The 17696-nt window shown below is 49.1% G+C and overlaps 5 protein-coding genes across 5 annotated transcripts; 4 read left to right on the top strand and 1 right to left on the bottom strand.

The window, feature by feature from the left end:
- Positions 1-28: 28 nt before the first annotated feature.
- On the top strand, positions 29-632 carry FTJAE_4974 (cyanate hydratase; the record flags this gene model as incomplete). The annotated part of the gene is made up of 3 exons (XM_037351433.1): positions 29-61; positions 119-558; positions 611-632. The coding sequence occupies 3 exons, from the start codon at positions 29-31 to the stop codon at positions 630-632; spliced, it is 495 nt and encodes a 164-aa protein (XP_037207983.1).
- A 706-nt stretch (positions 633-1338) lies between these two features.
- FTJAE_4973 (urease accessory protein) lies at positions 1339-3475 on the top strand (the record flags this gene model as incomplete). The annotated part of the gene is made up of 3 exons (XM_037351432.1): positions 1339-1514; positions 2447-2569; positions 2620-3475. The coding sequence occupies 3 exons, from the start codon at positions 1339-1341 to the stop codon at positions 3473-3475; spliced, it is 1155 nt and encodes a 384-aa protein (XP_037207982.1).
- Positions 3476-6124: 2649 nt separating this feature from the next.
- FTJAE_4972 (SREBP cleavage activating) lies at positions 6125-9384 on the top strand (the record flags this gene model as incomplete). The annotated part of the gene is made up of 2 exons (XM_037351431.1): positions 6125-8396; positions 8450-9384. The coding sequence occupies 2 exons, from the start codon at positions 6125-6127 to the stop codon at positions 9382-9384; spliced, it is 3207 nt and encodes a 1068-aa protein (XP_037207981.1).
- Positions 9385-13114: 3730 nt separating this feature from the next.
- On the top strand, positions 13115-14035 carry FTJAE_4971 (uncharacterized protein; the record flags this gene model as incomplete). The annotated part of the gene is made up of 1 exon (XM_037351430.1): positions 13115-14035. One exon carries the CDS (start codon positions 13115-13117, stop codon positions 14033-14035), a length of 921 nt encoding a protein of 306 aa, XP_037207980.1.
- Positions 14036-15122: 1087 nt separating this feature from the next.
- Positions 15123-16364, bottom strand: FTJAE_4970 (uncharacterized protein; the record flags this gene model as incomplete). Its single annotated transcript, XM_037351429.1, has 1 exon — positions 15123-16364. One exon carries the CDS (start codon positions 16362-16364, stop codon positions 15123-15125), a length of 1242 nt encoding a protein of 413 aa, XP_037207979.1.
- Between the last annotated feature and the right edge of the window lie 1332 nt (positions 16365-17696).

The raw sequence follows: 17696 nt of genomic DNA, 5'->3' as shown, positions 1-17696 counted from the left end.
CCATATCACATTCATATCTACAGTCACAATGGCCAACGAAGGACGCATCGCCACTCTGGATGTAAGATAACCAACTGTGACACAAATGTACAAGGAAATCATGCTTATTCACAAACAGTCAACCATCGCCGACAGGCTTCCAGCCTTCTCCAAGACTCTCTTTGACGGAAAGGCCGCCAAGGACCTGAGCTTTGAGGCAATTGCAAAGCACCTAGGCCGCAGCGAAGTTGCAGTGGCAGCATTGTTCTACTTACAGGCCACCGCCTCATCCGAGGATGTTGAGAAGCTATCAGAGATCCTTGACCTTCCAAAGGAGACGTTGGCTGCCCAACTAACAGGCTTCCCTAACCGTGGCCAGGCTGGACCCATGCCCCCCACTGAGCCTCTCATCTACCGACTGTATGAGATTGTTCAGAACTATGGATATGCTTACAAGGCTATTCTGAATGAGAAGTTCGGAGATGGAATTATGAGTGCTATTTGCTTCTCGACTACCGTGGATAAGGAGGTGGATGAGGCAGGCTCACCATGGGTTGTTATCACATTGAAGGGCAAATGGTAAGCCACAAGCTATTCTTAGCATTGAAATCATACTAATTAATATGTACAGGCTTCCCTTTAGTCGTTTCTAAGTATTGTTCTGGTTCAAAATTGGGATGGCAGGTCTCGGCATGGCCGTGAAGCATATCGAGCCACTTAGAAGAATGGCCCCTCAGATATCAATTGCTGCAATTGGGTCAGCGGAAGAAATTCAAAGCTTTATCAATTCAGTTACACCGCATGGTTCCAGTAACCTTGGCAGGGGAAAAGTGGCGATATAGCAAGGAACAATATGAAGCGAGAGAACAATATTAAGCACTCTACAAAGGACCACCAACATCCAAACCCCGTGCGTTCGCATTCGCTGTACCACATGATACTACAATTAGAACGAATTTCAGGTATTGGAAACATTCTGAAAGCCAATTCCATGTATAATTCGAACCAGGGGTAAGTCCGAAGGCCGGTGACAGTTTGGTGGCTGGACTAGCGGCGGATACTCTTTTGTCTGGCAGCAACACCATCTTGAGAACAATATTAAGCATTTTTGCACGGATCACAGGCTTCACGGCCAACACTGCAACTCCTCGCGAACATCGCGTTTATCGCCATTATGTTAGATAATCTTACCACGAAAAGTCCGTCAAGATCAAGTATAAAGATCCGGCAGTCTTCCCTCATATCTCATTCTCATCAACGCACAACAATCACTCACTTACACACACAAACACTCTTTTCACCATTCTAAACACAGAACACTCTCCGACTTTTCTAAGTCTTTCAACCCCAACTTTCAAAATGCCTTCCACCAAGAACACCACCGCCCAGACCCCCGGCTACCCTCTTACCTGCAGCGTCATGGCCAAGCCCACCAAGGACAACCAGACTCCCGGCTATCCCCTGACCTGCAGCGTCATGAAGAAGCCAGCTGCCAACGGCCAAACCCCAGGCTACCCCCTGACCTGCACTGTCATGTAAATGACTTTCTCAACTCACGGGCTTCACTTCTCCACTGGGCTTCCTGAGAGCGAACTCTGACAACTCGACAACTGCAAATACCAGTACTTGGCTGAGCATTTCGCTCTCAGGTTACAAATTGGAGGAAGATGGAGATGATTCGGCAAGGAGGGGATTCAATTGGCTTGATTAATCTTTTGTTTACCTGGCTTTGAGTGACGGGACGCCGACATTTGGACGCCATTTTTATACCGGGCTGGCCGGTTTCATCAGTAGCGAGGTGGAATCTGGACGCCTATGAGGAGGAGGATGGGGACGATTTACTACTTTCTTGAATACAAGCCTTTGAATTTATCCTGGTGCCTCTATGCTACTGCAATGTGATATGAATACCATAAACCGTCCAGTTCTAGCCTTCACTTACACCCACGTCACTTTCTACAGGACTTAGCGCGAGACTCACTTTCTGAAGCAGCCTCAATGGTGCAAGATGGATAGTTTACAGAAGACAAAGGAGGAACATTCTAGTATACAGATATTGTTCAATTGTTTAACTTGACAATTGGCATCACAACTTCAAACCCATTGTCTAACAACCCAGCCTGGAAGCTCTCTTGAGTGGATCCACTTAGACGTGATGTTGGTGATGATGAGAGAATTCGGCTTGCCAAGATCATTTCAAGACTCCCAGATTAATAGAACTTGCTTTAAACTAGATACTAATTAAATAAGAAGCTGTGTAATTTACTGAGTCTTGAATTCTGAGGTTATGCTATTCTTTGGCATCTGTTCAAGTAGAATCCATATTATCTTCTGGGCACCGTGGGGGTGCTTGGCGGAACGAAATGCTTATCGATAAGAGAATTTTTGGTGCAACTCAAGTTTCGCAGCTTGCATCCCGTCTCCAGGTTTGTCTTCAACAATTGTGATTGTACCACGAACGGTTCAGCGACGCTACTGCAGAGATCCCATTTCCCAAGTCAGAAACGGCCCTCAATCGGTCCAAAGATATACCCACGCACTTCAATATGCCTCACAAGCACAAAAGAAAGAGGGGAGATGACGAAGCAGAGTACGTCAATCTTCAATCTCGATTGCATAGGCGCAACTGACTTTTTATAGCTTCAACCTCCCTCCGACTCAAAGAGCACGACCTTTACAAGTAGGAAAGAAGAAGGCGACAACAGGAAAGGGGAAAAAGGATGCAGAAGACACAAAAGATATCGCACCAAAGACGAAGAAGGGCAAGAAGGCTCGCAAGGACAACGATGCACCTCGAGCCTTCAGACGACTCATGTCTGTCGCACAGGGCAAGAAAGTGAGATCTGGACTCGACGACGGCGAAGATACAAAAACCGCAAAACAAAAGGCAGAGGAGCTTAAGATCCGCCCAGGCGAAGATCTAAGGGCGTTTGCTCAACGAGTCGATGCCTCACTACCAGTCGCAGGCCTTACCAAGAAGACGGCCATCAAGGATGGCAAGGATGAGCAGGGATTCAAGGTCTACCGCACTCGAAAGGAGAGAAACATGCACAAACTGTACGCCCAATGGAGAGAAGAGGAGCGAAAGATCCAGGAGCAAAAAGAGGAAGAAGCAGATGAAGAAATCGGCCGAGAACTCGACGAAGATCCTACTGGTGCTGCAGCAATTGCACGAGCAACACTCAACGAAGCAACAAGCAAGCGAGCACGACGGAAGGGTGGAAAGGTCGACGACCCCTGGGAGGAGTTGAAGAAGAAGAGGGCGGAAGCCAAGATTGCTGTGCACGACCAGGCACAAGCCCCACCTGAGCTGAACAAGAATCTGACAAAACAGATTAAGATTAAAGATGCTACTGCGGATGTTGGAAACATTCCCAAGGCTGCGGGCAGTCTGAAGAGAAGAGAGGAGTTGCAGGAGGCTAGGGCGGATGTTTTGGAGGCGTATAGAAAGATTCGGGAACACGAACAGGCCAAGTTGCTAAGGGCAGGCCTCTAATACTCTGCTTCAGCAAGTTTATCTTTGAGGAATTTAGAATTGCAATACCATCAAAAAGTGTCATGACTGCACTTCGCGTATGGTTTCCATTGTGTTGGGGTAGTCTCTGTTTGGTGTTCAACAATTTGGGAAGAGTGTACTCCGTAACAGTAAGCTAACTACTCTACATACCGTAGACTAGTCCCCAGAATGCTCAACCCCATATCTCAGCAGCTCCAAATCAAGGGCAAACTCACCGACTTGACGGTCACGATGACCAGTACAGTTGTCTCGCGAAGCCATCGGGCAGTAGAGTCAACACCGCCGTCTCGTGGCAGAGATGGGTCGGAGCATGTGTTCCACTGGTGCTTCCTGTCTCTCCTCCACATGATGCCGACCCCAATGAGGGGCATTGAGCTTAGACAGAGGGGCTATGAGCTGAAAGAATACAGATGCCATGTCTTGTGTGGGACAAATCAGGTTGATAGAAGTTCATATCATGTCCCCCTTGCACAAATCATGGCTGAATGAAGTGAGACCGCTGGAGTGAAAGCCACATGGCGATAGCATGGCTCTGAGAAAGGTATGAAGGCGTTGAAGGTGACTTAGCAGCTCATGGCAACGGTGGAGGTGGAGTTGGTGTTGGTGGGCCGAACTAAAGTGAGTCAATGACACGGAAAAAAGTTGAAGTTGCTTTTGTGAACTTCCCATTAGGATATTGCTCAGGCGGGAAGCAAGGACATGGGTATGAAGTGGTTGCCAGAATAGGGCGATTGGGTGGTATCAAGTGCAATTCCTTACTTTAAGGGGTAGCATTGGCATTTTTGGAGGCTTGAGATGTGATTGATTATTTGATGGCTCATCAATGCTCGCCCGCATCTTCCTTGTTATTTCATTTCACCTCGACGCCCAAATTGCTCTTGTGCAACCAGCCCAAGTATCACAAGCCAAAGTCCAAGTGGAGGACCGCTTTAAAACGGGAAGTAGATCCAGAATGGGACACTTGGTGGATCTGACTTAAGCCTTTCAGGGGGTGCTCGCTGCAAGGTTCAGGTCCAGGGCCTTGGTTCCTGGGTTCGTTTGGCTTGTTTTTTTCCTTTTGTTGCGTTGATTTCCTGGGCACAAAATGCAGAAAGACGCAGACGATAACTTGGGTGCATTTCCTGTCATACCCATCGGCAATTTGTTTCAGTAGTGTTTCTTCCGCGTTGTCCCCCTACCTAAAGCCGAGCCAACCCAAGGTACTCGTCTCGGTTAATCAGGGTCTTTATTCTAAAACGCATCAACCAAAGACAATTATTCGTAATGAGAAGGTACATGATATTGGTACATGGGTCGCTTCCTGCCTCGATATCCGTACTGCAGATGCTAATGGAAAAAAGGAGAGCAAGACCCAACCGTTAGCGTCTTGTCGATCTCCCTTCCACTTGCCATTCGCGGTTTACTTCAATTCTGAGCCTCTACAATAGACTCAAGATCTCCGATTTGTCGGGATATTCCATCTCCAATCAAGGCAATGGTCTCGATTTCTTCATTCCTTCGACTTTTAGGTTCCTCTCTCGGTCTCTCCTTCTCAGGAACACATCCAATGCCCACTTGGAACTCAATCTCACCTTGACCTGGACACGGGAAGGCACGCCCATCGTTTTTGACTTTATGGCTTTTAGGTCGACTTCGGAGATCGATCCAGGGCAGTAGCTTGGTGGCCTAGCATCGCGCCTTGGTGTCATCGCCGCTATCTATCCCGTCTTAGTTTCAACCTAAGTTTTGACTTAGTACGTTGGGTTTCCCACTTCCATTCTCATGGCGTAGCTACCTACCTTCCTGCCTACCTACCTACGTCAGTTATTCTTGCGTCCTTCATCAACATCACCTTCTCGATCACAAGCTCAGTCAGGTACCATATGAACGAGGAGAACCCCTGAGAATCATCCCCTACAACACTTTGTCGCAAACACTCAGACCATCGATCTCGATACTACCCTACCATTGTACGAGCCACGATCTACCTAAAAAGCCACACCTGGTCCTTGTCCTCCCAAGTTCGGCTCCCAAGCATCTTCAAAGTCTCGTGACCTGATGACCCGACAATAAAGGCGCTTGTGGTATTCGGAAATCGCTAACTAACACGAGCCTCAACGCGCCCTGGTCGCTCCCGCGGGTCCTGGCTTCACCTTTGCTCTGTCGAGCAACGACTGGCCTTTGGTCCTCTCAGGCGGCCCTGCCCGCCTTGGTGAATCGAACCACTATTACTCAACTCAATTTTATCAACAGACATTTTGGTCCATGTCACGCCAGCCGTCGTCCACGACCTTTCGAAGCTTAAGCTCTCGGTCTTGCTTCTTTTCAGCTGCCGACCATCTTGCCTCTTTTCTCTCGCTCTCACTCTCAGTTATTCGCACATGGGACAATAGGCGGCTCCAATCTTACCTGCCGTCCTCATGATTTGGTACTTCCTGTACCCACTCCGAGGGTCAGTCCCGATCCCTACCGTCTCCCGTCTCCGTTCCCCGCTCCGTCCTCCGTATTCAGCTCACATTTTGTTGTAGAACAACGGAAGCTCCGGTTCTCGCGCCTACTCATCCTATACGCCGCGCCCTTCATCGATATGGATCATACGCCGTTAGCCATGTTGTCGCAACTCTCCTCGTTTCGGTCGTCGTGGCCACCATGCTAACTTATCCCATCCCTTACCTCTTTACAAGTGACTACGTCAACGGCGCTTCTAACTTCCCTCATCATGCTTGGACTGTAGCTCAGCCACTACCTTATGGTGCCAGCATTCGCCCCGATGTCATGATGCGCTCAATCTGGGTCCATGGCAGTTATATGCAGGCATTGGAACAAGACCTGCTCGTTTCTGCCTTGGAACTGCAAAATGAGTTGCTTGGAAGCACTGAGAACTTTCGCCCGATCCGCGCTCGACATGTTGCCCGTTCTTTACCAGAACCAGGAACCGATCTCTCGACAACTCAACGGGATGCTTTTCATGCTATCAACGGCTTGAATAACCAGTCTTGGTTCTTTCACTCACCACTTCAGTACTGGGACTGTATAAAAGAGAACATATTAGTCGACCCTGACATCCTGGCAACCGTCAATGACAAAAAGACCCAGTCTACATCAGTCAATGTCACGCTCAGACACTCCATCGTTTTTAGTGGAAAACGATTCGAGGAACGTCGTCTCGTTGCTGCTGATGCTCTCGTCATTACACTCATTTATCTACGAGATTCGCCCGTCGGCCAACAGTGGGAAAGAAAAGCCGGCTTGTTACCTGACAAGGTTTCGAATAAATGGGACATCTACCCGTCTGACGGTCGGTCAACCTCGAGCCAGCTTTATGAGTTTCAGTTTCGCCCTATATCTCGCAAAGATACAGCTATTCTTGCAGTCGCGTATATCTTAACGTCATTATACTTCCTTATGAGCTTATCAAAACTGAGGGCTTTCAAGTCCAAGTTTGGCCTCATTGTCACGGTCGTGTCCCAGATTGCTTTCTCTGTCATGTCAAGCTTCACCGTGTGCGCCATCTTCAGACTTGATCTATCACGCATCCCAAGAGCAGCTTACCCGCTGGTTGTTCTCTCCATGAGTCTCGAGAATATCTTCAGGCTTATCAATGCCGTCATCCTCACTCCCCCTGAAGACTCAACAAGCAGCCGTATTGGCAATGCATTTGGAGAAACTGCCCATACAGCCATCACCAGTTCACTGCAAAACGTATTTCTTCTGTTGGTGCTTTCACGCTGGGTGTCCCCTGGTGTTTCGGCTTTCTGCTTGTTTGCTGCTGTCGCGATTGTGTTCGACCTTTTTTACCTTTCCACCTTCTTCTTGTCTGTTCTCAGCGTCGATGTACGGCGTACCGAGCTTAGTGATGCGCTTGCCAAAGCTTCGATGCGTCATAATCGTAGAGGCTCTGATTTCAAGCCTCGTGGAACGTGGGAACTTGTACTTCAAGGCAAAGCGACCTTGTCAACACGCATAGCAGGCACTATCATCATGCTTGGTTTCGTTCTCATTGCACAATGGCACTTTTTTGAGGAAGACACTGTCTTGAACTTCTTTTCACGCCTTCATCGAGGATATAGCGCCCTGGAAAGTAGTGGCTCGTCACAGAACCCTCTGGACTCCATACACCAAGCGCGCAGCCCTAAGTCCTGGCTTCGTTTACAGGACCACGAAACAGCTCAAGAAATCATTAGTATCATAAAACCCACGGCACATAGCTACGTTGCGAGAGTATTTGAGCCGGTTGTCTTCGTTATGAAAGGCTCGGATCGTATGCCTCATCTTAAGGAACCGACTCTACTACCGGCACTTTATGACTTCATCAACCATCAACTCACTCGATTTGTTGTCATACTTCTGGTCGTGATTGCGAGTGTCCGGCTGCTCACAACGTTCCTCCTGTGGGAAGACGAAAGTGACGATGATGATCGCCACTCGGATACGGATCCCACACTTGACGTCAAGTCTTTTACTGGAGGGCACAGACTGGATGTTGTAATGCTTACCGCTGCGGCTGATGGCCATGTTGTATCAGTCGGATTGGATCGCACAATACAAGTTTGGGATGCCCGGCACGACATATTCCCATACACCATCGTTGATGGCTGCCGCTCAGATGATGCCCCTTTTCCCGTGCTCGCCATGACTATCGATGACAACTCCAAGTGGCTGGCCATACTATCACCCTCCAAGATAGTTTTATGGAACATAAAGGACAAAGTCTGGGGGCCTCCGCTCTCCGTTAACCTTCAAGGCCAGAAATCCGAAGCCTTCTTTTTCGGCTCGTCCGACATAAACAGCGATATTCCTCGACTGGTTCTCGTACGCAGAAACGGGACACTTACCGAGTTCATGCCAGAGGCTGGAGAAGGGGCAGACTACGGCATCTGCAGAAGTCCACTTACATGTGTTAGACCTCTGATCGGGAAGCGTAAGTGCTATTTTCATAGAGAGTTGGCTAATGCACTAATACGATTTCAACAGGGAGCAAGCAGGCAGCGCCGTTAATTGCCATTATTACCGCATCTAGAAGAGGCTGTGTTCACGCAGCGACAAGAGAGACGCTTTCCTGGAATTCCCGAAGTGTTCATCTCGAGGGCATTGAACAAGATGGGGTTCATCAAGTAGTGCCTCTTTCGTCATTGGGTCTCTTCTTGATTGCAGGAGCTAGTCGCGTTCATCTCGTGGATATGGAAGACTACAATCTTGTCTATACCTTTTCAACGGAGCTCATGGCTCAGCGCTCACTTCAAAGCGCTTTCTTCACCCGGCCTTCCTCACAGCCAGGGTCCAATGGTCTTGCATGGTTTACCTTGTGCTATACTGGAGCTGAGTCAGGGGATTGCATTGTACAAACCTTCGTCCCTCCTGAAGGGCATGACATGATTTATTACCAAAGCTCTGTGGTCCCCGAAGCTCGAGGCTGGTGTGCGTGGGAATCCGTCAAGGAAACAAAAAGACATACAGAGAACCCTGGCTCATGGAGTGTTCTATCTGACGGTTGTGTTGTGGGCATTCGGCAAAAGTCAACTCGAGTTCTAGATGTCGAAACCAACGGACGGCGCAAAGCAGATGGGCTTCGACACCGATCCCCGCGCAAAGAACCAGGACGGGATTTGTTTGGTCGTTGGGAGATTTGGACCGCGCCACAGAGTGGCCAGTTAAGAACTGACGAGACGCGACCGCTATTTCAATATAACGAGAGAGCTGGACACTTGATCGTGACAGACATTGGCCCCATGGTTCGAGTCGGCCAGCGATCAGTTGCCTTTAGCTTTGGCAATGTGGTGAAACTGGTCACAGTTGGAGGGCACGAGCGGTTTGAGAACGGTACGGCAGATAAGAACTTGGAACATTTGAATATTGGAAGCAGGCGCCGAAAGCCAGGCGCACTGGTACGGCCTAGAGCTTGGACTTAGGCTTACCAGCGAGGATTGGAACTTTTTATTTCGGAATATTAGGCGTTTGGCGGGCAAGGACTGTCGTGAGTTTAGGCACACACGTCCGGGTTGGAGTAGAGAGGCGCAACGGAGTGGCTTTTCTATAGCTGGGAAAATTCGATTGGAGTCAGGAGAAGGCACACAAACAGGCTGGTGCGGATACCAAAGATCTTTGGAAACAATTTCAGTGTTTAGGAGGCGTAGATACTGTGGCAACATAGTTTCATATTTTTCAGTGCTCAATTACTATCTGTGCCTGTTTGTATTCTTTCCGAGGTCGACGAGGTTAAATGGGTTATGGCAACAAACCGTCGAAGCTATTGGACATGGCGCCCCAGCAGTTTCGATTGGAAAATTCACCGCTGCCGTCATGTGTCTACGGAGTAACTTAGTGCGATTTTGGAGCTGGGCGAAGAGCAAGAAGCAAAAACATGACGTGAAGTGGGATGCTGTCAAAAACCGCGAGGTTGGGATTCTAGGCTGGTTCGTAGCTGAATATGGGGCTCACAACGTGTAAGTCAAATCGTGAGGATAAGGTCCGTGAGTGAAGCGAAGAGAATTAGCCTGATCGAGGCGACGAGTAATTGGATTCTGCATAAGCTACGTGTTCAAGAGGGCGGTCGCATAAGGAGAGACCACCCGTGAAGTCGGACGGATCATGATTGAGTGGAAGAAAGGATACGAACGAGATGTAATTCAGGTGGCTGGGAAGTGCAGGGTAGGCGACGATTGGTTGAAGAAACGTGGATCACATTTAAAGGTCAAGTCAGCATTGTACATTCAGAAATGGGAACAATTGGATGAAGATGATTAGAGACAAGTGTCAAATTGAGATCCACGAGAGAAGAGTGAGAGTAGAATGAATTGTGATTAGGCATAGATCATAATTATGAGGTGTTAGCTGTGTTGTGATTTGGGCGGTATATACTACTACACTTGTGCTGCATTGAAGCCTGACAGAGAGATAGAGACAATGTCAAGGTCTTACAGACAGATGACTATGGGTCAAATTACCTCATACTGCGTAAAGTCAACGGCCAACGGCTCCCCATCATCGTGCATGAATTTAATGGTCATCAGGCTTGAGCCACATACGGACGCTGATGTTGGAGTATGGCATCGCAGTGCATTCTAGTCTGAGACGGCGGTTGTTAGTTTAATAGTCTGCGGGTCAGGTCTCGGGATAATCCCGTCCGTGGGTCAGTGTGTGTCTTCAAACACCCTCTACTCCGTATTGTTCTTGTAATTGTCAAGATTGCGTCTTTCGTTATTAAAACTGAACGGTCAAGCATGTTCCCAGTTCGGAGAGACCGTTGAGATCTGACTGTAACTGCACAGTCCAACGGGGAGCAGAGTAACATTGGCGCAGGTGGAGGTGCTCAAAAAGTTAAGATTAACTTTTGGAAGCTTCTCATGTGAAAGTAACCCACCCTTACTTTCCTTTACTGCCTTTGTAGCTAAGGGCTATTAACTTTTGCAGTGAGACAGAGATGAGATAGAGATAGACTTGCAACGGAAACGCCCAGTTAGGAAATAAAACTTAAAAAATCTGGGCCAATGTCGAGAACAAGCCACAAGATGGAAAGGAAGGCAAGGGAAGGGAGGACATCTACCCAAGGACAAGGACTCTTTCCTTTTTGTGCCCAAAATTGTCTGTCTGTGTTCATGCCGTGTTCAGGTAGGAAAGAGCACCTATGCGTGAGGGAGGTGCGTCGGACATGAAACTCATTTCCACCTGACGCTGATGTTTCTGTATTTTACTTTTTCCTCTCAAACTTTTCTTCTTCCTTACATGACTTGACTTGACATTGCCGATATCCCCAGCCTCCTTATACATCCATCGGTCCCGCCGCCTCTTCGCACTTTTGCCTATTTCGAATATTCTTAACGTTTACCTACCTAACTCACCTGCCCGTTGGGTCCATGTTTGTTTTTTTCACTTTTACCAAGAGACTACCAAACTAAGGTTCACTCGGTCTTTGCGAAACGTACCGCGTCGTGCCGCGTCGATTTTCACCTAACCCCCGTGTGCTGTGCTGTGCTGTGCTGCGCTGTCTGTGGCGCGTGTGTCACTTCTAAACTCTCCTCTCCAGTCTCATCTTACAATTCGAATCTTCAATTCCTCAAATTGTGCCACATCAAAGTCGATCGAGGTGCATCTGGCAACTTTGCACAGAAGGCAAAGATCCATTTAAACGACGTCAATCTGGAACGACAAAAATAGCACCCATTATATCACTTGTTTGATCGACTTGGCCAGAGCAAGTTTTGTTTACCCTGTCAACAGACTCAACCACCTATCCAACTCAAGACAATTACATTCATACTACGACTAAACAATATAACTTAACGGATCTTGATTTCAGACTCCAACGGAACCTCGAGACTATCAAAAATCGTCCTTGCACCTGTCAGTCATCTCTCATCATTATCTTCAAACAAGCCTCCGATCAGACTAGACAGGCTCTGGAACCCTACCACCCTTGTCGATACTCTCCACGCTCAGTGGTGCACTGTTGATAGCGGTGCCTTTTGGAGTTCAGGGTCCCCTGGTCTAGCCTGGCCATCCATCTCACAGACCTGGCTTTGAACAGAGACCCCCGTCAGCAACCCACTGACCGTCTTGTCAGGACTAGAACTGTCTGCTACCTACCCGCTCTGCTCACCGCCTGCCCTAGTCATTCGCTGAACCTGGAGGCGCCTCGGCTTGTCCTTGCTTGCTGGCTGGTCACTCTCGCTCCCGTCCGTCTTCAACACCGCGCGCGAGTGGTTGGCCGTATAACTTCGTTCAAACGAGCCTGCCATCCTGTCGTTCGTTCTTCCGCCATGCTATTCGGTGCCGCTAATTCTGCGTTTGTTTCCTGCTGCTAGTCTCTCGTTCGTTTGTTATCGAGCTTTTCATTGTAGTCCCCGTGGCCTTGGTCCTCAATCGCAATCTCGCGTTTTACTCACCTGCTTCTTATTCGTCGTCATTGCACGTTGAAGAATCCGCAGTTGATCAACATCGGGGTTCTTGTCAGTTCATGCGTATGCGCCGTCACGTACAGTTCGACTCTCAACTCGGATTAGGCCAATTGGTTTCAGGAAGCTTCCTTGGTCGATACTGCGCCTTTTAAGCGTCATCTGTCACTCGTTCGTCTCCTGACGCTGGCGTTCTGCATCTTCAAATCTCATCTAATCACTGCAATCCGAGTCAAAATCACCAATACGCTTCGGACCCAATCACAGCTTGCCAGCTGTCTTGCGCGCCTTCAACTTGGCTCGCCGTCCCCGTAGAGTCGCCCCTCTACAGACCAAGTAATAGGCTCTGCTTTACGAATCCCAGTTTGCTCTGGCTACCTCTCATCCGGGCTGCATCGTGCGAGCTGCTGCAACGACCTGCGCGCACTTCGCGTCGTTCCCGCCGTGCGTTTTGCTGCAGCTGTGGAGCTCGTTAACGGTTAGTTCAGCCAACCTCCTTCTCTTTGCCTCCATATTCTCATATTTCCCTGCTTCTCTTTCGTCGCATGTCCTGCTGTCGTCTATGACGCTTGACACCCGTGCTTTGATTCATATGCGAGGCTGTTCCCTCCACCCTCGTCGCCCCTCCCCTCTGTCGCCCTAGTCGATATATCTAAACTAAAGCAAAGTCCCTAGTTTCAGTCGTGGACCCTTTTACGTCTAGCCCACCTACACCCAAGTTTCACCTTGAACGTACTGGCTGAGCTGCATGGCGTCCTCTGAAGTCGACCAGAAGTTTCTCGGCAAGCTTGCCAAAGCTGTCGAGAATGACAATCCTCTCTTGGCCAGCATGCTCTTCAAGATTCTAGGCTTGTCTCTCAACCTTGCCGAGCAGCTTGTTGCCGCAAAGAAGCAGCGCCGGCCTGACTATGAGCCATCACCTAACGCGATACGGCGCGTCTTGCGCATCATATGGCTCTCCCGAGAGGGCAAGGTAATGCTTGAACAATATGTCATACCAATGGTTGGCAATTATGTCGAACTCAAGGTCCTCGCCTACAAACTTCGTGCCTCTTTCTCGCATATTTTTGCTCTCTTTGGCAACACACCCTCGGTCTCGAACTTGGGAAGACAAACGCCAGATGTAACTGCTGTATTGACACCGCGCCTGGATAAGGGAAAGGGACGCGCTGCCGACATGGAAGTTGAATCCAGGCCCTCCTCTGTTCAACCAACTCACCCCCTAGAAGGAGGACCCGTGTTGCCTCCCCCGGGGTTTGAAGATCAGAACTTTACGTTATCGCCCAACTTTCTCATCCCGGCCAAGGACTACCTTCCTGAGGCAAAACAGCATTTTCAGGAGGCCATTCAGCTTGCCGACTCGATGCTCTGGGGCTCTCACTCTCTTCGCCTCTCGGTCAAAACTGAATATGCTGCCTTCTTATACGAATGTGTTCACGATGCTGAAGGAAGTCGGAAAGTCGCCAAGGACACTATCGCGGAAGTATACGAAGCCACGGAGGGAATGGACGATGACATGTTTAGTGATGCTTGCGAGCTGGTTACGGTCCTGGGCAAGATGATGAAACGTGGTCTCGGCACCAGTGGTACTCTACGTAAACCTCCAGCGGTGAACCAAAATCCCATACCAAGAGCCACTCCCCCTCCGGGAATGGAGAACCCCATCTGAAGAGGGCACGACCAGTTTCTCATAGTACCCAACACGGTCCAAAACACTGGTCACAACTCGAGAAAATTGTGGTGTCTCGACGAGCGACCCCGAAGCAATTTGAGCGACACCGACTGAGATGAGCAAAAACACGGCTTGGGTCTAAGTCACCTCACACTAAAGGGGCTCCAAATTTGATTCACGCTGAACGGCCCGTTCCGCAACACCACATCAAATCACATTCCTGTGGGCATCTCAGACATCGATACGAACAGCGCAATTTTGCATTAGGCCATGGCAGTACTAGCTTGCTGATGAAACAGCAAAGCCCGCCCATGGTGACTCTGGCACGAGGATCGGAACGCACATCACCTGGAGACAGGCGATGCTGAAATCTTCTGGTATTATACCTACCAACCGGCTGATTTACAATTGACTTCCCCCATCAGAGCCCAGCCTACACTGTCCTCAGCGCGCATTTGGTCTTATTTCACTTCTGTCCTGTTATTTGATACCCACAACTATTTGTATCTTTGTGTGCATTTGCATTGGGTTATTGCCCTGCCCTATTTATTTATCATCAGATATTGTACAAAATTTTAGCTTTTACGGGTTATGCTTTAGTTCTGCATGGAACCGAGTTACGAAAATAGAGAAAGGAGTTTGATGTTAAGCCCAGGTGTCGGTTGCATTTCTGGGCGCACGCAGTTAATAGATGATTTACCTACCCCCAAGGTAGCAAGCATGATACTTTTTTCTTAAAACAAATACCTGGGACATTTGCCCCCGGGCTTGATTATTTTTCTGTTCTCCTCTAATTCGCAGTGCTTCTATGATTGACCGAGTCTCAGATTTGTCCCCGTCTAAGTTACCAAAACGTAACTTGAGCCATCACGATGGTATCTATCGAATTAATCCTTTTACTCCCCGAACGCCAAGAAAAGCACAGCAATAACGAAACAAGACCTCGATCGTCTTGGCCAGGCATATTCGTCTCTATGTGTAGAGACTCGCAACAGTCGAGAGTCACTCTGTGATGAATTCCGTCAGAAAGACTCACGCAACGCACCTATCGTGACATGATGTTGGGTGATCCGAGTGAAGTGAATCACTCATCCGAGTCGTCGGAATCTTCAGTGTCGTCGGAGTCGGCCGACTTGTCACGTTCCTGCTTCGCAATCCAGTCCTCGACCTTGTTCAACCGCTTCTCAAGTTCGCGGGTCTTGGAGCGCTCCGTCTTCTCGGCCTCAGCGCGCTCGAATCTGGCCTTGAATGATACAAGAGGAACCATTTGCCCTGTGACGTTGTAGAAATTGGCCTGCATTTCGAGCCAGCGAGATCGCTTATACTTGCTGTCAATGGTAGCAAGGAGGGCGCAGTCTCGTTTGACCAAGTGGGCGTTGGGCTGCGGGTAGATATGAGGAGGGTACATGGCCCCGTAGACGTGTTCCTGCAGATGCTTCATCTCACCCTTTTGCCACTTGCTGTGGCAAGTGGACTTGGGAATCTTGTTGGTGTCATCACCAGAGTCTTCGTCGGCCTCGTCAGACTCGTCGGACTCTTCATCATCATCGTCGGACTCGTCATCATCGTCGTCCTCATCGTCCTCATCTTCCTCATCAGACTCTTCATCGTCATCAGAGTTCTCGTCGTCTGCATCGGAGTCTTCCTCGCCTTCAGCAGACTCTTCGTCGTCTCCGTCGTTTCCGTCGTCTTCGTCGGTTGTATCATCGACAGACACCTCCTCAGTGGCATTGTCGGTGTCAGTGTCCTTGATAGTGTCTTTGGCAAGCAACTGACTCTGGAGTATCTTCCAGCGAGCTCGGACATCGTCCTTTGTCTTGCAGAGAGATCCCGAAATGAAAGCCCAAGTCTCGCCGGCCTCCTTCATGCTGCGAAGGCGGCAGTCTTCTGAAAGAGACCACTTGGGGTCCTTAATGCAGGCGACGGATGAAAGGACTGACGTCTCACCAGCAGACGATTCGTCCTCTGACTCAGTTTGAACCGCCTTGTCTTTTCCCTTCGCCTTGGTAGTCATCTTGCTCTTGGAGACAGGGTTGGATCTGTCCGTGATGTTGCCCTCGGTGTCTGTGACAACGCCATTCTCTTCATCACTGGCAGTGGCAATTGTCACACGGCGGCCTCGAGCCTTGGGCTTGAGCTGAGAGGACGATGCTTGATTGACAGTCGCGGGTGGGGGCACAGAATGTCCTGGCAACTCCACGAAGCCGGGGACGGCAGTGTTGGGGTTATACCAGGGACCACTGAGCCCTTGGTACAAACGATCATAGTATTCTTGGTTCTGTCTGTATGCGGCCCAAGTGGGCGGCGGAATGGGAAACCTGTGCATGATTTGCTGGACGCCCTGATATCAGGGGTAGGACTGAATGTGAGTATGTCCGAATGGTGATGATGCTAACACTCTACCACGAATTAGAATTTGGCGCTCATCAGACCTATCTTGTTAAGTCTGCGCATACCTCAGGATGAGCAGCGAGAAGTGTAGAGCATCGAAGCTGAATAAAGAGGTAGAGTCTAAATGCCTTGAGCAAAGGACTGACTACGACTGCCCGTTTATGCTAGTACTGTCATCGAATGTTAGTGAGTATCATGTGCTTGCCAGTTCCGATCGACCTTGAACATACCTTGAGGCCAGAAGCGAAGTTGATATGTGCTGCAGAGCAGAATCAAGAGGTCGTGTGCTTGAGTGTTGCGAAACGACGGATCTACTACGACTCGATACTGTCACTACGAGTTAACTTGCTATGCTCATAAGTCTTGAACAAGTCTCTGCATACCTTGAATGAATAGTGAGTGGTGTGTTCACTTAGGGAGAAGAGGTAGGGAGCGTGTGTTGATCTGTTTTCGAGGGCGCAGAAGCAAAGGGTCTATCACAGCGCCCGTGTGATGTCGATACTATTACGAGAAGTGAATACCGATTCTCAACAGTCTCTGACAAGCCTGTGCATACCTCGATATGAGTAGCGAGCGAGGTATTGCCTCGCAAGGAAGAATCAAGAAAGAATGGTGATAGCAAAGGTTCCAGTACCGGACTGGGTGATGATAGCAAGGAAAAGAAAAACGACGAGAGGGAAGAAAGTAAGATACTATCTTCCCTTTGCAAGATATGTTCTTTGCAGATGCAGTATTGCTCTGAGGGAATGTTGAGGAAGAGGGAAACACTCAAGGTCTGTGATGAGGAGTAAGGGTAGAAGGGAAAAACAAGCACAGCCGCTTGCGAAATGCAAGATGAGAGACTTTCTAGGCTGTGCTCGAGGTGCAGAAACAATGTACAGTTGGCTTGCCACTGCCAGTGCTGCACTGCTCGATTAGTTTATTGCCCGTCTGACGCTTAGGGGGGCTTCCTTCACTGGGCACGGGACCACAGGCCGATATTAGAACGAGAAATGGCCTATATTCTCTATGCACTTGTTTCTATTGGATACCGGGAACACGGAGTGTACAATGGAAGGCCAGAATCTCCTTGTTTGTGCTGCTTTTTGCATCTGGGCTCGAACATTGTCACTGGCACATGGAACAATAACCCACTGCAGTTGTCCCACTGAACAACTGGAACCAACTAAGGTGCTATACGTATACACGCTGCATTGCCCTAGAGCAGCTGCTTAAATCGGCATGGAAAGTGAAAGCTTAACGTCAAACCGTCTATTGTTGTTCCCAT

This window comes from Fusarium tjaetaba (assembly GCF_013396195.1).
Source record: "Fusarium tjaetaba strain NRRL 66243 chromosome Unknown NRRL66243_c0000092, whole genome shotgun sequence".
NCBI lineage: Eukaryota > Fungi > Ascomycota > Sordariomycetes > Hypocreales > Nectriaceae > Fusarium > Fusarium tjaetaba.
Note: the sequence above shows the minus strand (reverse complement) of the source record. Positions and strands in the feature narration are given on the sequence as shown.